This window comes from Numenius arquata, chromosome 9 (genome assembly GCF_964106895.1).
Source record: "Numenius arquata chromosome 9, bNumArq3.hap1.1, whole genome shotgun sequence".
Classification (NCBI taxonomy): Eukaryota; Metazoa; Chordata; class Aves; order Charadriiformes; family Scolopacidae; genus Numenius; species Numenius arquata.
Genome location: NC_133584.1, coordinates 46737791 through 46752627, shown reverse-complemented (window position 1 = coordinate 46752627; position 14837 = coordinate 46737791). Strand labels below are relative to the sequence as shown.

The 14837-nt window shown below is 36.5% G+C and overlaps 1 protein-coding gene across 1 annotated transcript in view; it reads left to right on the top strand.

Moving 5' to 3' along the window:
• ROCK2 (Rho associated coiled-coil containing protein kinase 2) overlaps positions 1-14837 on the top strand; it is a 100164-nt gene that overhangs the window by 80233 nt on the left and 5094 nt on the right. Inside the window, exons 14-32 of the mRNA XM_074154104.1 lie at positions 14-105; positions 326-572; positions 874-980; positions 1585-1744; positions 2622-2782; positions 3224-3408; positions 4629-4698; positions 5267-5370; positions 5466-5652; positions 5987-6080; positions 6196-6290; positions 6920-7099; positions 7336-7504; positions 7897-8073; positions 10586-10656; positions 11713-11801; positions 12511-12589; positions 12802-13063; positions 13766-13979. Of these exons, the coding sequence (XP_074010205.1) occupies positions 14-105; positions 326-572; positions 874-980; positions 1585-1744; positions 2622-2782; positions 3224-3408; positions 4629-4698; positions 5267-5370; positions 5466-5652; positions 5987-6080; positions 6196-6290; positions 6920-7099; positions 7336-7504; positions 7897-8073; positions 10586-10656; positions 11713-11801; positions 12511-12589; positions 12802-13063; positions 13766-13979 (2743 nt within the window). The remainder of the gene's footprint in view (positions 1-13; positions 106-325; positions 573-873; positions 981-1584; positions 1745-2621; positions 2783-3223; positions 3409-4628; positions 4699-5266; positions 5371-5465; positions 5653-5986; positions 6081-6195; positions 6291-6919; positions 7100-7335; positions 7505-7896; positions 8074-10585; positions 10657-11712; positions 11802-12510; positions 12590-12801; positions 13064-13765; positions 13980-14837) is intronic.

Sequence of the window (14837 nt, the reverse complement as noted above, 5' to 3'; positions counted from 1 at the left end):
GTTTTTGTTATAGTTAACAGTTTGAAAGACCAGCTTGAAGATCTGAAAAAGAGGAATCAGAACTCTCAAATATCCAATGAGAAAATCAATCAGCTTCAAAGACAGGCATGCCAACTTTATTATGTATATTTTAAAATAATAGCTGTTTGAAGTACAAATTTATTAAAAAAGGTTTAAAATCTGTTCTTTCTTGCCATGTTTTGGTGTTCAAAAGTAATCTTAAAATACACTCCTTTCTGTTTCTTTAATCCATAAAATCTAGTATTCTGTAGTGGAAATGGTAGTTGTTATATTGTTTCTGAAATATGTTTTTATCCATCTTTAGTTGGATGAAGCCAATTCTTTGCTGCGGTCAGAGTCGGACACTGCAGCCAGGTTAAGGAAGAACCAGACGGAAAGCACGAAGCAAATCCAGCAGCTGGAGGCTAATAACAGAGAACTACAAGATAAGAACTGCCTGCTAGAGAATGCGAAACTCAAACTGGAGAAGGACTTTCTCAACCTGCAGTCAGCTCTAGAATCCGAAAGGAGGGATCGAAGTCATGGATCAGAGATTATCAGTGATTTACAAGGTATTCCTGCAAATCTTCTGAGTTAAGCTTGCTTCTTGTGTCAGAAACAAAAATAGGTTTGGGTGATGTTATTTGAGCTTCAGATTGTGACTAGATTAGTGTGTGGACACACATTTAGGAGAAAATGTGTGATAACTTTTTATAAAAAGTTACTGTTAACTTTTAAAATCAACCCAGAGGGAGATGTTCTTAATAGAATTAGAAGCTGTTACATTTGAAAAATGTTATCTCTAAGTAGATAAAAGTTCATTGTTTTTTTTCACGTACTGCCCAGCCTCATTGACATTTTGGTCATTCTTAGGCCGAATATCTAGCCTCGAAGAAGAAGTAAAAAATGGAAAGAGTGCATTAGCCAAACTGGAAATGGAGAAGAGACAATTGCAGGAAAAAATTACGGATTTAGAAAAGGTAACAGCACTTCTCAGTGAACATTGGTGTTACATTCTTAGGGAATTTTTAAATTTGCGCTTCTGTTACTTGAGACATAGAGACAAAATCTATGCAAAAAATAAGACTTATTTTCAGTGTTTATTCTTTGAATTTTTTGTTGGTTTTGGAATTTGAGAAGTGGTCAGAAAAAAGACATCATTTCCCTTAACAGTGCAGCAGTAACATTTCATTTCATCTGTTTAGGTTTTTTAACTCTCGATATTGCCCAAAATAAAAAAGCTTCTGCTAATATTTTTTCCAACAAATTTGTCATTGAAACGGAAGTATTGAAAAAAATCTTCAATAAACTTAATCTTTGCGCCGCTCTTAGTACAGCCTGTTGGTTGTTGGGGCAGTAATTCTATAATTGTTTGCAGCGGGGGATGTCATTGTGCGTTTTTGGAGCACTTTGCCATCCACAGAAAAACATTTGTGGAAATGAGTTCCCAGTTAGCTCTTTATAATCTGAGCTCTCTCTCCTACTCTGAGCACACTTCCAAGCAGCATGTTACTGTTGTCTGAAATTCTGTCTTTAACCTGATGTATTTAATGTTTTATTTCAATGTAATTTTTTCTTTAACAGGAAAAGAGCAACATGGAAATAGATATGACGTATAAATTCAAAGTTATGCAGCAGAACCTTGAACAAGAAGAAGCTGAACATAAAGCCACAAAAGCACGATTAGCAGACAAAAACAAGATCTATGAATCCATAGAGGAAGCAAAATCTGAAGCGATGAAAGGTATGTATTTGATGTCACAGTTGGACTTGGGTGTAAATTATACAAAGTTGATAATATAATCTTTTGATGATAGTGGAAGCCTGAGTGTAGGCCTTTTTTCCTTGGTTCCCCTGTTCTTTTTAAATATCATTAGTGCCGTAAAAATCAGTTGTAGTCCCTTTGTCCTTGCTTTGCTAGGTTAAAGACACGCTGGTTTATTCTCAGAGTACAACAGGTTCTCCATTGCACACACCGCTAATTCATTTTCTGTGCTAATATATTCTGAATTAATTTTTCTTAAATTTATATTACTAAAATTGCTTGAAACATTTTTATTAAGAGCTTGCCTGTGTTCTTTCTCCGTGTACTCATGCCTTTTTTCTTAATCTTAAATACAATTTGTGTCAGCAACTTAACAATTTAAGTATGTAGATCAGATAGAGTTAGAAATGGCAGAGCCTTTGCTACGCTTCCATAGTGACTGGGCATATTCTGGTGCATCTCATGACAATTTAAATCTCTTGGAGAGAGGGATAATTACCAAACAATTCCAGAAGATGGCTCTTAGTTTTGAATTAAACGGCTTATGTTTATTGCAGCTACCTAAAAAGCTACCTACAGATCCTTTTTATCCATCTCAGATATGTTGCAGGTAAACTGGAAGTTATCTTGAAGCTCAGGAGTAGGAAATAGCTGTCAGTCAGGAATGCTTGCAAAAACATCCTCTGGGTCTGGGTTTACTGTGAAAATTGTAATGAATCACTTTTCAGCAATCTCTCTCTTCAGTGTTCAAAGGATAAACATGTTGCTTGTTGTTAATATGGGATATACATCCTCCTCTCCTCACCCTCCAAAATCTGCTGGTTTACACTGACTGACGTCTTAAATCTTTTCACAGAAATGGAGAAGAAACTTTTGGAAGAGAGAGCTTTAAAGCAAAAAGTAGAAAATCGATTGTTAGAAGCTGAAAAGCAGCGCTCCATGTTGGACTGTGATCTCAAACAATCTCAACAGAAAATCAACGAGCTCCTCAGGCAAAAGGATATACTAAATGAAGATGTAAGGAACAATGCCAAAAGGAGTCCTGAGTGGAACCTGGTTTTCAATGTCATAATATTTTCCCTGTTGTAACTATATTTAGGAGTTAATGTATTTGTGAATGAATATATTTAGGAATGAATATTTGTGAATGAAAATGGCAGCAGCTTTTTAGTTCTCTGTATTTGGAACTTTTGAAAAATCTGCTTTACAGAGTGTGGTTTCATTTTTATGTAATGTTTCAGTGTTGCTGATTCTGGAATGTCAAATGCTGTGAGAGTGACATTGAAAAACTAGTTTATCTACCATGTGCTAATGTCTATATTCAGGAGATAGCTTTGATTTATGAGAAAACATGAGCATGTTGTATAAAAGTGTGAAGGAAGTCAGTAACAGATGCTGTTTAAATGTTGCTTTCCTGTGTAGCTCTGTAAAATTCACAGGTTTCTGTTTATTTTTCAGGTGAAAAACCTGACATTAAAAATAGAGCAAGAAACACAAAAGCGCTGTCTCACTCAAAATGACCTCAAGATGCAAACGCAACAGGTCAACACCTTGAAAATGTCAGAGAAGCAGTTAAAACAGGAGAATAACCATCTTCAGGAAATAAAATTAAGTCTGGAAAAACAAAATAACGAACTGCGCAAGTATGCAAAGTTGCTATTTGTTTTTTAGTAATGTTGCTGATTTGTAATGATTTTTTTGCAAAGCTGAGAGCTAGATTAATTTTTAAAGTTTGCTGCACAGAACGTGCTATTCTACAGTGCAAAATGTAACCGTTGTTTAAAAAAGTTTACAGTGACTCTAGCTGAGATTTTCCCTAGTGATTCAGCAATGTATAGATTTGCAGTAAAAGATGTTTGTCATCCTGAATATCTTAAAAAAAAACAGCTTAAAAACAAGAGTGTGAGGACTTCAGAGAAACATTTTATAGAAAGTCTAGGAAGGTTTGGGTTTTTTTTTTTTTAAAAATAACATAAGACTTCCGTGAAGAGGAAAGTTACTGGCATTATTAGTCCAGGAAAGCTCATTAGAGTTGGAAATGAATACTAATACAGAGGTGTGAAGGAAAATATCCACTACTACAGATGTTTGAACACATCTGTTGTGCCTTCATATAGGAGTTGCATTAGATCCCAGCAGTTCTTCAAGGTCTTTCAAGCAATATTTGCACCTGATAATAAATAAATAAATATTTTTTTAACATAAAGAAAAAACTTGTCTTCTCATTCACAAGAATAGCATATGCATCAGAGGAATCCGATTCTTAGCTCCTCTCTGCCTTCGGATGGTTCATCTCCTTGTGCTTTACCTTTCCTGTCAGCACGATGCAGTTACTCACCTAGAAGGCGGCAACGTGTGACGGGTGCTGTAGTGTGAAACACTGGCAGAAATCTTTTCTGCTACATTACTGTTCTTTGTTATAGACTGACTAATTGAATTTCTGAGTTGTTTTAATAACAGATGAATTCAAGAAATGATGCGTGTCAAAGAATACAGACGTGTTTTCACAGACTGAGCTCTAACAGAGACCCAAAACAATCTGTCAGATCAGTGATGTTTTACATGGAAATAAGATTCTGTCAGTGACTGTTTGTTTTATGAGCGTCTCCTGCTGGTTAAACGATGTGCCACTGTTGTAGTCAGTGTGTTAACAGTATTTAACTGACTTCTTCTTAGTGCGGTTTTCTCAGCTGTACAAGTGAAAAAGAGAGCTGGTACCCAGGGGAAGCCTCAAGTTTAATTGTTGACTGCACTTTGGTCAGGAAATGATTGAAGATCTTGAGGGTGCGAATGCTGTCTTTTCTATTTATTGGTTTGGAATATCTCCATATCTTTTCTTTTAAAATACGTTATTCCTTTCTAGGGAACGTCAAGATGCAGATGGACAGATGAAAGAGCTTCAAGACCAACTTGAAGCTGAACAGTATTTCTCGGTATGTTTTATGCTTCTTTATTTTAATACTAATTTGTTTACTAAGTAGAACGTTAGCTTTCCTTCTTCCTCCTCAGCCATCAGGTGTTTCACATCTGTAACCTAAAGCTAATAATTTTTCTTGTGTTTGTCTTCAGTCTTGTCTGCAGCCTTGTTAAAATGTAAATTCTACCTACCTTCGTCCCTCTGACAAAGATCTAAAATAGTAGAAAAAAAAAATTACGGATTTTTCTTGTTTCTGATACTTCTGATTTTTTTATCAAATAGTGGTATTCACATAGAGAGTCTCTTTAACAGTATGTTTACAAACATAAAATGTATATCATACATCTATCCATTCACAAATACACAATAAATAAAAAAGAAACCCAACAAAAAAGTAAAATAACCAAAATGTATTGGGGAATGATGATGATGATTTGTTAACTTTAGAGAAGGCATTGCACAACTGTACTCTAATTGAGTGTGTGATTAAAGAATTGCATACAGTGTCATCTTGTATCATTTTTTGTGTACCTTCAAGCTGGAATATGCAGATCATGTCCTTTTCTATCCAACTTAAATTCTAGACCCTGTACAAGACACAAGTTCGAGAACTTAAAGAAGAATGTGAGGAAAAGACCAAACTTTGTAAAGAAATGCAGCAAAAGATACAAGAGTTACAGGATGAGAGGTAGGATTTTTGTTTTATCCTTTTCTTTTTTTTTTTTTTTTTTAATCCCCAACCCCCCGGTTTGTAAGCTAATAGTATGTATCAATAATTTGCAGAGATTCCTTGGCTGCTCAGCTAGAGATTACTTTGACAAAAGCAGATTCGGAACAACTTGCACGTTCCATTGCTGAAGAACAGTACTCTGATTTGGAAAAAGAGAAGATTATGAAAGAACTGGAGATCAAAGAGATGATGGCAAGGCATAAACAGGAACTGACTGAGAAAGATGCCACCATAGCCTCTGTGAGTAATAGGAATCATCATTTGATAAAGGTTTACAAGCGCTTGAGTTTAATTTACAGTTTGAGTTATCTGTTGTTATTTAGGATACTTAGAGGTGATATACAAATATATCTTGACATTTTAAAAATATTTATTTTCTATGAATGAAATAAATTAAAAAATCTGTTACCATGTTTCGTCCATGCATATTTCTGATAGTTCTTTCTCTGTGCCCTTACCCCTCTTACAGCTTGTCCTCTTATCCTTATCCTGGCTTCCCTCTGAACTGTCTTGTAATGCCTTCGTGTGCCAAATGTGTTCTGTTACATTGTCACATCTACTTTCTGTTTTGTAGTTGGAGGAAGCGAACAGGACGCTAACTAGTGATGTGGCTAATCTTGCTAACGAGAAAGAAGAACTAAACAATAAACTGAAGGAAGTACAAGAACGTATGTATTCTCTGAACCAAATGTATTTTAAATTGACACCCATTTTGTTCTTTAATAGTACTATTTTCTTTTGTAATGAGCTTTCATAGATTTTGTTTTAATTACCTTGCTACAGAAATTACCAAGTTAAAAGAAGAAGAAGCAAATATAGGAAATATTAAAGCACAATTTGAGAAACAGTTGTTGAATGAAAGAACATTGAAAACCCAGGTAAGCAGATGTATCTGAATGAATGAAGAGATAGTGTTCATGAATCAAATAATTTTTAATGGGAAACTTTCCATGGTAAACATATGTACCATTAACACTTTATTCTTTTTGAAAAAAATATATTGATACTTATTTTTTTTTCCTTCTACTAAGTAGACTTTCAGTGTAGTAAAACTTTATCCTCTTGATTTATTATAGAGGAACTCCTAATCTAGTCCACTAGCAAAAAAATTCATTTCAGTCAAATGAAATCATATTTTACTGGTTTCCATCTTGATCTCAAGTTCCATAAAACTGTATATTTCTGGTTGTTTTTTTAGATAAGTGGCATTTTAATCCAAAGATATATTTTGGGGCTAGCTAATGGAAACAGAAGAGAATATTGAAATGAAAAGCTGTGTTCAAAGCAAATGCTTGCTTAAAGCAAAAGTGCCATCATAACCTTCTCAGTTTTGAGTAGTACCTTGAATGAAAGCAGCTTTGTAGTAGCGGATGTGCAGGGGTCTTAGTTTACAGTTAGATTAAAAGCGTCTGGTCGTGGGTGGGAGAGAAGACTTTATTTCTTCACAATATAACTCTGTGTATTTATTGGTGTGGGTTTTGTCATTTTTTTTCTTCCCCACGGGAAGGCTGTGAATAAGTTGGCTGAGATCATGAATCGGAAGGGTCCAGTCAAACGTGGAGCTGACACTGATGTACGGCGGAAGGAGAAGGAAAATAGGAAACTGCATATGGAACTGAAGTCTGAACGAGAAAAGTTAACCCAAATGATGATCAAATATCAGAAGGAAATCAATGAAATGCAGGCGGTAAGATCCTTTTTCAAATATAAACATTGATAGCATTTTCTGTAATTCTGATTTAATTGATACAGACTTTAAGGTTGTGCGTACAGTCTCTATTCCTCAATTTCCTGTGACCAAAAGAAAAACACAGTGTATATATAGAGAGATTGACTAAAAAGTCTGCGTAATTTTCTACTTATGTTTTCTCTTGAGTAACTGAGTATTGCGATACTAGGAAATGTTGTAATTTATCCTTACAGCAAATAGCAGAAGAGAGTCAGATACGGATTGAACTCCAGATGACGCTGGACAGCAAAGACAGTGACATTGAACAGCTTCGTTCACAGCTACAGTCCTTACACATTGGGCTAGACAACAGTAGCATAGGCAGTGGACCTGGAGATGCTGAAGCAGATGATGGATTCCCTGGTATGCTAATTTTAATATTTCTGCATTAATTGGTTTTATACCAGTGTTTTACCGTAGAAGCTGAAGGATTAAGTTAACCTTCTGATGATTTTGTGGCTTTTCATCTTCAGGTGTTTCTACCATCTTATTAATGTTTTGATAATGATCACTCTCCACCTACTAACTAAATTTGTTTGTAATCACACTTCATCTTACATTTATTTAAAGAAATTTCTTTTAAAAATTATTTTGTACCCCATTAAAACTAAATGGGTTTGTTTTCCACTTTATCATGGTGGTTACTTTGCAGTTACTGTGTTACGTGATGAAATGTAGAACTAATACTGTCTATTCTTATAGATTCTATTTTGACTTCATTTCTACCTTTTTCCTCCTTTATGCTTTATGTTTAGTCCGTATCACTCAATCCCACACTATGGAATCCATGTCTTTTACCTACCAGCACTCTTCTACCTCTGTCAGTATTGCCACTAAGCCTTCCAGTTCTCGCATGCTTCTCGATTCTGATTCTGACTCAGAGGAAGAACCTTTGTCTTGTTCCCACAGCCCTACAGAAGTTGATAGCACAGGTGACATCCCTGAGAACTGTTTGGTTTTGTTCTTACTGTGTCCTTTCCTCTGTTTCAAAACTAACACTATTAATACATTGTTAAAAAAAAAAAATCTGGCAGTAGACACACTGCAGTGGCAGTAAACATTGTCATCAAAGATGTGAAAAGTTCGCATGAGCAAATAACTAGCCTGTTTTCTCTAAATGTTTACAGATGCTTGCTGGCATTTATAAAAACACTGATGTTATTAAAGCATTGAATAAATGACCCTTACGGCCTTGTTTTCAAGGTAGCCTCTATCCAGTATCTGGATCTGTACAACCCTAAGATACTGGATACCAAAAAGTCAAATCTTTGTGTTTAAGTGAAGTGTGGAGACATCTAACTCCTCACCATCAAAATGGACATTACTTGCTTGTAGAAAGTCAGTCTTCTGAGTATTACATTGTTTTGCCTGATTTCGAATCTTACACTTTATTCTTCGGATCGTAAGGCAAGCAAAATTTACTCGTTTTTCCAGATACATAAAACATATAATGAGATGATCTGGTTCTGGTAAAACAGAGCTTTGTTTGACTAATCCCATATTCCTTTTATACGACTACACATACACCGTGTTGGACAAAACTTCTGTTTAGTGTTAATGTCAGAGGTGGGTTTTTTAATTACATTCAAATTTCTGTATTTCACTTGAGGTTCCTTTGAAGTGTGGATACCTCTCCACTGAGGGCAAAACTTGTTCTGGAGTATTTACATTACTTCATCAAACTAGACTAAAGGATAGTCCATTTCCTCTGTTTTCTTCATTCTATGTTTTTTGCTATGGGGCTTCTAATAAAAGAATCGTTAAGTACCTACATAATTTTTTCCTTGGTAGCTGCTGTTGCAGTATCTGCATGGTTTTGTTTCGTTCTAAAGTAAAAATCATATCTAAGCTGGGACTTTTTTCTGACATAATTATAACAGATTTGAGGTATGATGGTTGTGCTTTATTGGTTTTTTCCCCTCCTAGTGCTTTTAAGCATGTACTGTGAAAATTTTGGAATATTCTGGCCTTTCTCTGATCTGTTGATATAGAATGGACACTAGAAATGAAACAGTGTAACCAGAAACTCTCATTTTGTCCAGTTTCATGTAATAGTATTAGAGGTTACAGAGAAAAATAGGAACAAAATTAATGCGTATTTTTCACACCGTTAACAATCTACATCTGCTTCTTGGATGAGGGGAAGGATTTTTTGCATCAGTGTTATGCTGCTTACCCTTCGTATCAGGTGTAGTTGAAAGTTACAATTTAAAGTGGCAGGTGCAAGGCAAAATATACGTTACAGACCTACTTCATGTACTTGGTATGTACATTAAAATGTGTCATCAACAGCAATGCTTACAGAGCAGTAAATTTTGAAGACAGCGCATAACTGAATAAATAACCTCGCTTCAAGTCTCTCAAGATAAAGTGAGAATTCCATGAATATCTAATAACTAATTGTTATGCTGTGTTAAACATGGGCAGGAACTTGCAAATGCCCTCTGATGAGAAAGAAAACATCTTTTGCAATTTTGGAGCATGTTTAGGCTCCTTTCATGGTTTTGTGTTTGTTAATACTTAAGGCTTCAGTATTTTTGACTCAGAGGTTCCTCAGCATCAGCAGAGGTTATTTGCCAGGGTGGAAAACTCATTAGAGAAATAATATTGCAATTGAGTAGTTTCTGCTAATAAAACATAGGGGAAAGAAATGCTTGTATTAAGTGCAGCTATAAAAATAGCATCAAAGGCTGGAAGATACTATGGACTACCAAGCCTGGAAATGGGTGATCCTGGTCAGCTTTTGGTTACGACTGAAATGTGTATGTCAAACAACAGTTGAGCTGTTAATACTGTTGATAAATCCAATCTGACTAACATGCCGGTGTAATATAAAATAACGCAAGCATGTGAAGGGGCCGTTGAATTTTAGGCAAGGCCTAAGGATTAGCCAAAACTGACGTATTTTAGATTAGAAAGCCTAGGAGATTGAGGCACAATTTGAAAAAAGGAAAATTGACAGAGCAAGAGATATGAATTAAAATACTAAACTTCCGAAATTTTACCTGGTGTATCAAGGGTATAGGTTATTGGTGCTGGTAGTTTGCCTTTTTTTCGTCTTGAACTGGATGTTGTGTGGTCTGTACTAATATCTTCAGGCGCTGTTTTAAAAGGTAAAGGTTGATAGACATAAGCATTTTAAATCTTGAAAAATTACTAAAGGGAATGTGTGTGCTATAATTGCAAGTTTGCGCTGCCCGTTCTTCTTTGTGTCTACTACTTTTTTTGTGGTTGCATTGTTGGTTATTGGCTGTACTCAGGAATACACAATTTAATTTATTCCTGAGCATTTACTTTGCAAGACCTTGGAGTTTTAAATAGTTCATGTTCTCATGTTCGCGCTGTTGCTTTATTATTGATCTCCAGTAACTATTTTAAAATGCACAGTAGTCTCAAAAATAATGTTCTGTGAATATTTATGTTGGTAATATGTGTCTTTTTCAGAATCGAGATTGGAAGGCTGGCTATCACTGCCTGTTAGAAATAACACTAAAAAATTTGGATGGGTTAAAAAGGTAAGAAAACCAGATTTATGATCTTGTTTCATGTGTAGTCTGGATTTTAAACTTACTGCAGCTTTTCAACACTTTAATTTTTCTTTGAGATATGTTCTTTCATTACTTAAATGTATAAAATATGTTAGCTGGTGTAGCTATGTCTGAGAGGAGCAGGTTAAGCCAGTTGTTGCAGGTTAAGACACTTCTTTGTCCAACCAGAGGTGAGAACAGCTGTTTGTGATCTTCCAACGTTTGTACATTCAGCCATAAGCATTCCCAGCACAATTTCATAGCTGGAATTCAGCAGAATCTGGACGCAGATGGCCTTGACAAATTATTTATTTAGGAGATAAAACTAACAACTGCTCCTCTGCCTTGTGCAGCCTTCGCTTGTTTACTGCTTTTCAGTAGCCTCTTTGATGGATCTTTGTCCAAAAAGTAACTACACAGTTTCATACCAGTTCACTTAGTGCTCAGTCACACTGTTCGTTCTGGACAAAGTTCTGGAAATAGGAGGTCCTCTAGGAAACTAGCTTTTTTATGAAAATTGCTAGTAATGTTGGTAAGTATAACAGTGATCTTTGTGAGCATGATCCCTATTAGTTGTGAACTCCACGTGTAAAATAGGTATCATAAGACGACAGGTGTTGGTGTCGGGGGATATGATATAGGGGAGAACTTTGTAGTGTAGGGTAGATGGTTGGACTCGATGATCCCAAGGGTCTCTTCCAACCTGGACAATTCTATGATTCTATGATAGTTAATCTCACTACCAGTCCAAGTAAAATAGAAATGAAAAGGTTTTATCTTACTTCCAGACTTTCATTTTTATCTCTTCATAGGTACTTAAGTCTGTTTAAAATATCAATTAATTTGATAATGTAAATTGATCTATCGGGTAATCAGAGTTTTGTTTGTTGTACGATTAATTTATTGGCAAATCTTGGACTTGGAATACAGTCCTACTATTGTCCATTTAGCTACCATTTAATAAAATCATAGGAAAATATTGCTGTGACATCTTTGACGAGCTTGATTAAAACGTGTGTTTCATCCTTTTCTGCCTCTTAACAGTATGTAATTGTAAGCAGTAAGAAGATCCTGTTCTACGACAGTGAACAAGATAAAGAGCAATCTAATCCCTACATGGTATTAGATATAGAGTAAGTATTACCACGTGAGATTCCTTCTTCTGATTTGTAGGTGAACTTTGTCGGAAAGACTTTGACAAAAGGCCTTTTTGAAGCCCAGTCTGGGAGCGCAGTGTCAAAATGGGGCAACTTTTGCGCTTTGAAGTACAGAGCTGGGAGCTGAGGGATCCACGGTGGGCGGTGGTGCAGCAGTGTGTGGTGCCCAGTGCCGAAGCTAGTGAACTCCTTCCACTAGCTCAGCTGGACCCACCTCACATACACATCGTAGCAAAAAAAGTTAAGCAAACTGTAGCAGAGAGGCTATAATTTTCAGTGTTTGTACATTTTCAGTTACATGTCCTCATGCATAGGTTCTATAGTTAATTAATTCATTTTCTTAATAAATACAGAATGTGGATATTCAGAGGTTGTAGTGTGGGTAGAGGATTGTGTTAGAAAGCTACCGGCAATCGTTAAAGTCACGTGGTGATGGTTTTTCAATGCTGTCATTTCTTTTGCAAATATAGCTGGATACTTGTGGCTTCTTTTTATTCAGGGTTTTGGAAGTTCATGTGCAGGACTGAAAGATAGGACTTTAATCAAGTGATGAGAAAACTGTACTGACAAATCTTTAATGACTCTAAGTCTTAATGTGGTATGTTGTGTCCTAATTAAACAGTCAATTTATATTTATCATTTTGGTAACATTAATTTTTGTCCTTATTGAAATAATTCCCCATAGCAAACTCTTCCATGTCCGACCAGTCACTCAGACAGATGTGTACAGAGCAGACTCCAAGGAAATTCCTAGGATATTCCAGGTATTCAGTAATAAATTAATGTTTCTAGTGTAACAAAGATGGTATTTCACACATTGCCAAAAATATTTTCATAACTGTGTCTAACAGAATATTCACTAAAAATACTTGAAAAAAATCCATTCCGTTATGTATTTCTTCCATCTTTCTACTTAATTACTCTGAATTTCCATTTGCCATATAGGCGTACTGAGATTATTTTGCTTTGATTTTAGATTCTATATGCTAATGAAGGAGAGAGCAAAAAGGAACAGGAATTTCCTGTGGAGCCCATGGGAGAGAAGTCAAATTACATTTGTCACAAAGGACATGAGTTCATACCTACTCTTTATCACTTCCCAACCAATTGTGAAGCCTGCATGAAGCCACTGTGGCACATGTTTAAACCTCCTCCTGCTCTAGAATGTCGCCGTTGCCATATCAAATGTCACAAAGATCACATGGATAAAAAAGAAGAGATTATAGCACCTTGCAAAGGTAAATAGCAAGTATTTGAATGTGCATATAGTGTTAGGTCCCGGTTTTTCTCTTGGTTTCTCACATATAGTCACTTGAGTCACAAGGCGTCCTAGTAGATCAGAGGAGTCTAGTGATAGTCTGACACCAACTAAACGTGAACAGGTGGGTTTTTCTATTATTAGTACGTAGCTGTCAGAACCTTTCTAAGGGTGTCTACGCGAGGATCAGCTCACTGCTGTCAGCTAATGGCACACGGGCAACGTATTTCCATACCTGTTGTGTTGCCAGCTCATGCAGTGAAGCCTGGTGGTTGTGAGACGGCTCACACTGGGTGTGGTGCCGCGTTGCTGTGCGAAACCGTAGTGTTGGTGCATGGGATGAAATAGTTTACATTCGGTGAAGTTTACTCCTTGTGACGCGGGTTACATAGTTTCTTGGGCTCAGGTGTTGGGCTCTTTGTGTTACCGTTCCTTGGTTTTTCCCACGTGAGTGTGTATCTCCCACAGCACCGAGTTGTCACCCTCTAAACGTAAGGAGGGGGCACTGCCAGCAGCCAGGAAACTTAAGTATGGCAAAATCTGGTTCACTTTGCTTTTGATTTCTCTGCTGATTTCTCTTTGTGTTGACCATGAGAGTATTGTAATCTGACAGCTAATTTTTGAAGTGGGGACATGTTTAGAATAATAATACTCATTTTTATTTAAAAAATTCTTATTACAGTGTACTATGATATTTCAACGGCAAAGAATCTACTACTGTTAGCTAATTCTACGGAAGAACAGCAAAAATGGGTGAGCCGACTCGTGAAAAAAATACCCAAGAAGCCTCCAGCACCAGACCCCTTTGCTCGATCTTCTCCCAGAACTTCCATGAAGGTACAGCCAAACCAGTCCATCAGACGACCAAGTCGACAGCTTCCTCCAAACAAACCAAGGTGACACAACAGATGCTATTTAGTTTATTCTTTAAAACATTTTACTACAATTAATGCTGTATATTTTGATGAGGACAGTTGACCGCAAACGTTGTTGACTACTGACGCGATCTAGCAGGCCATCTTCTATAAACCTGAATTAAGGTATAAGAAGAGCCACTGTGTTTATTCCTTTGTTTAAAGGACCCCCAATAATGTATCCTGTTGTTCTTGCAATAGTAACGCTTACATGATGGCACAGTACAGAACTTCTGGGTTTTTTCAGTTTGCTCTTTTTACCACCTCCAGTACTAGCTGACACTTGGTTTTATCAGTCCCCAGTTGTTGACAGCCCGTGAAAAATTTGGTCTGACTTGTTTTGCTTATTGCAGTGTTCCAGCAGCAAAGAGCGGTTCAGCAAAGGCTTAACATTTTTTCCCCGAGAGGTGACTTGGCAATGGCCAGGCGCTATCGCTTTCCTTGCTTCTGTGACCAGTTTGCCACCAATATTTAGGCTGGTTGCAAACTGGGTTGGGTGAGTTGCCAGAGTTCCAGCGGGGAGTGCGGCGTCAGCGTGCTCTGTCTCACTGCGATGCTGCTGTTATCGCAGAACAGCCTTGCGCTACCAAGAGTTAGATCTTAAAAAAATACTGGTATTTTAATGTGTGGAAATGCATAGTGAAAGGACTCAAAGTAACTTCATTTCACTTCCCTCCTAACTTCCATACAGTCTAATTTTTGGCCATTTACTTTACCTAATTAAAAGGAAGTCAGACCTCATAATTTGGATTTTGAATTATTAGATTTTTTTATTATAACCATGAATTTTTTTAATTACTACTTTTTAGGGACCGATTATTGTAGAGTTTCTTTGTGCAA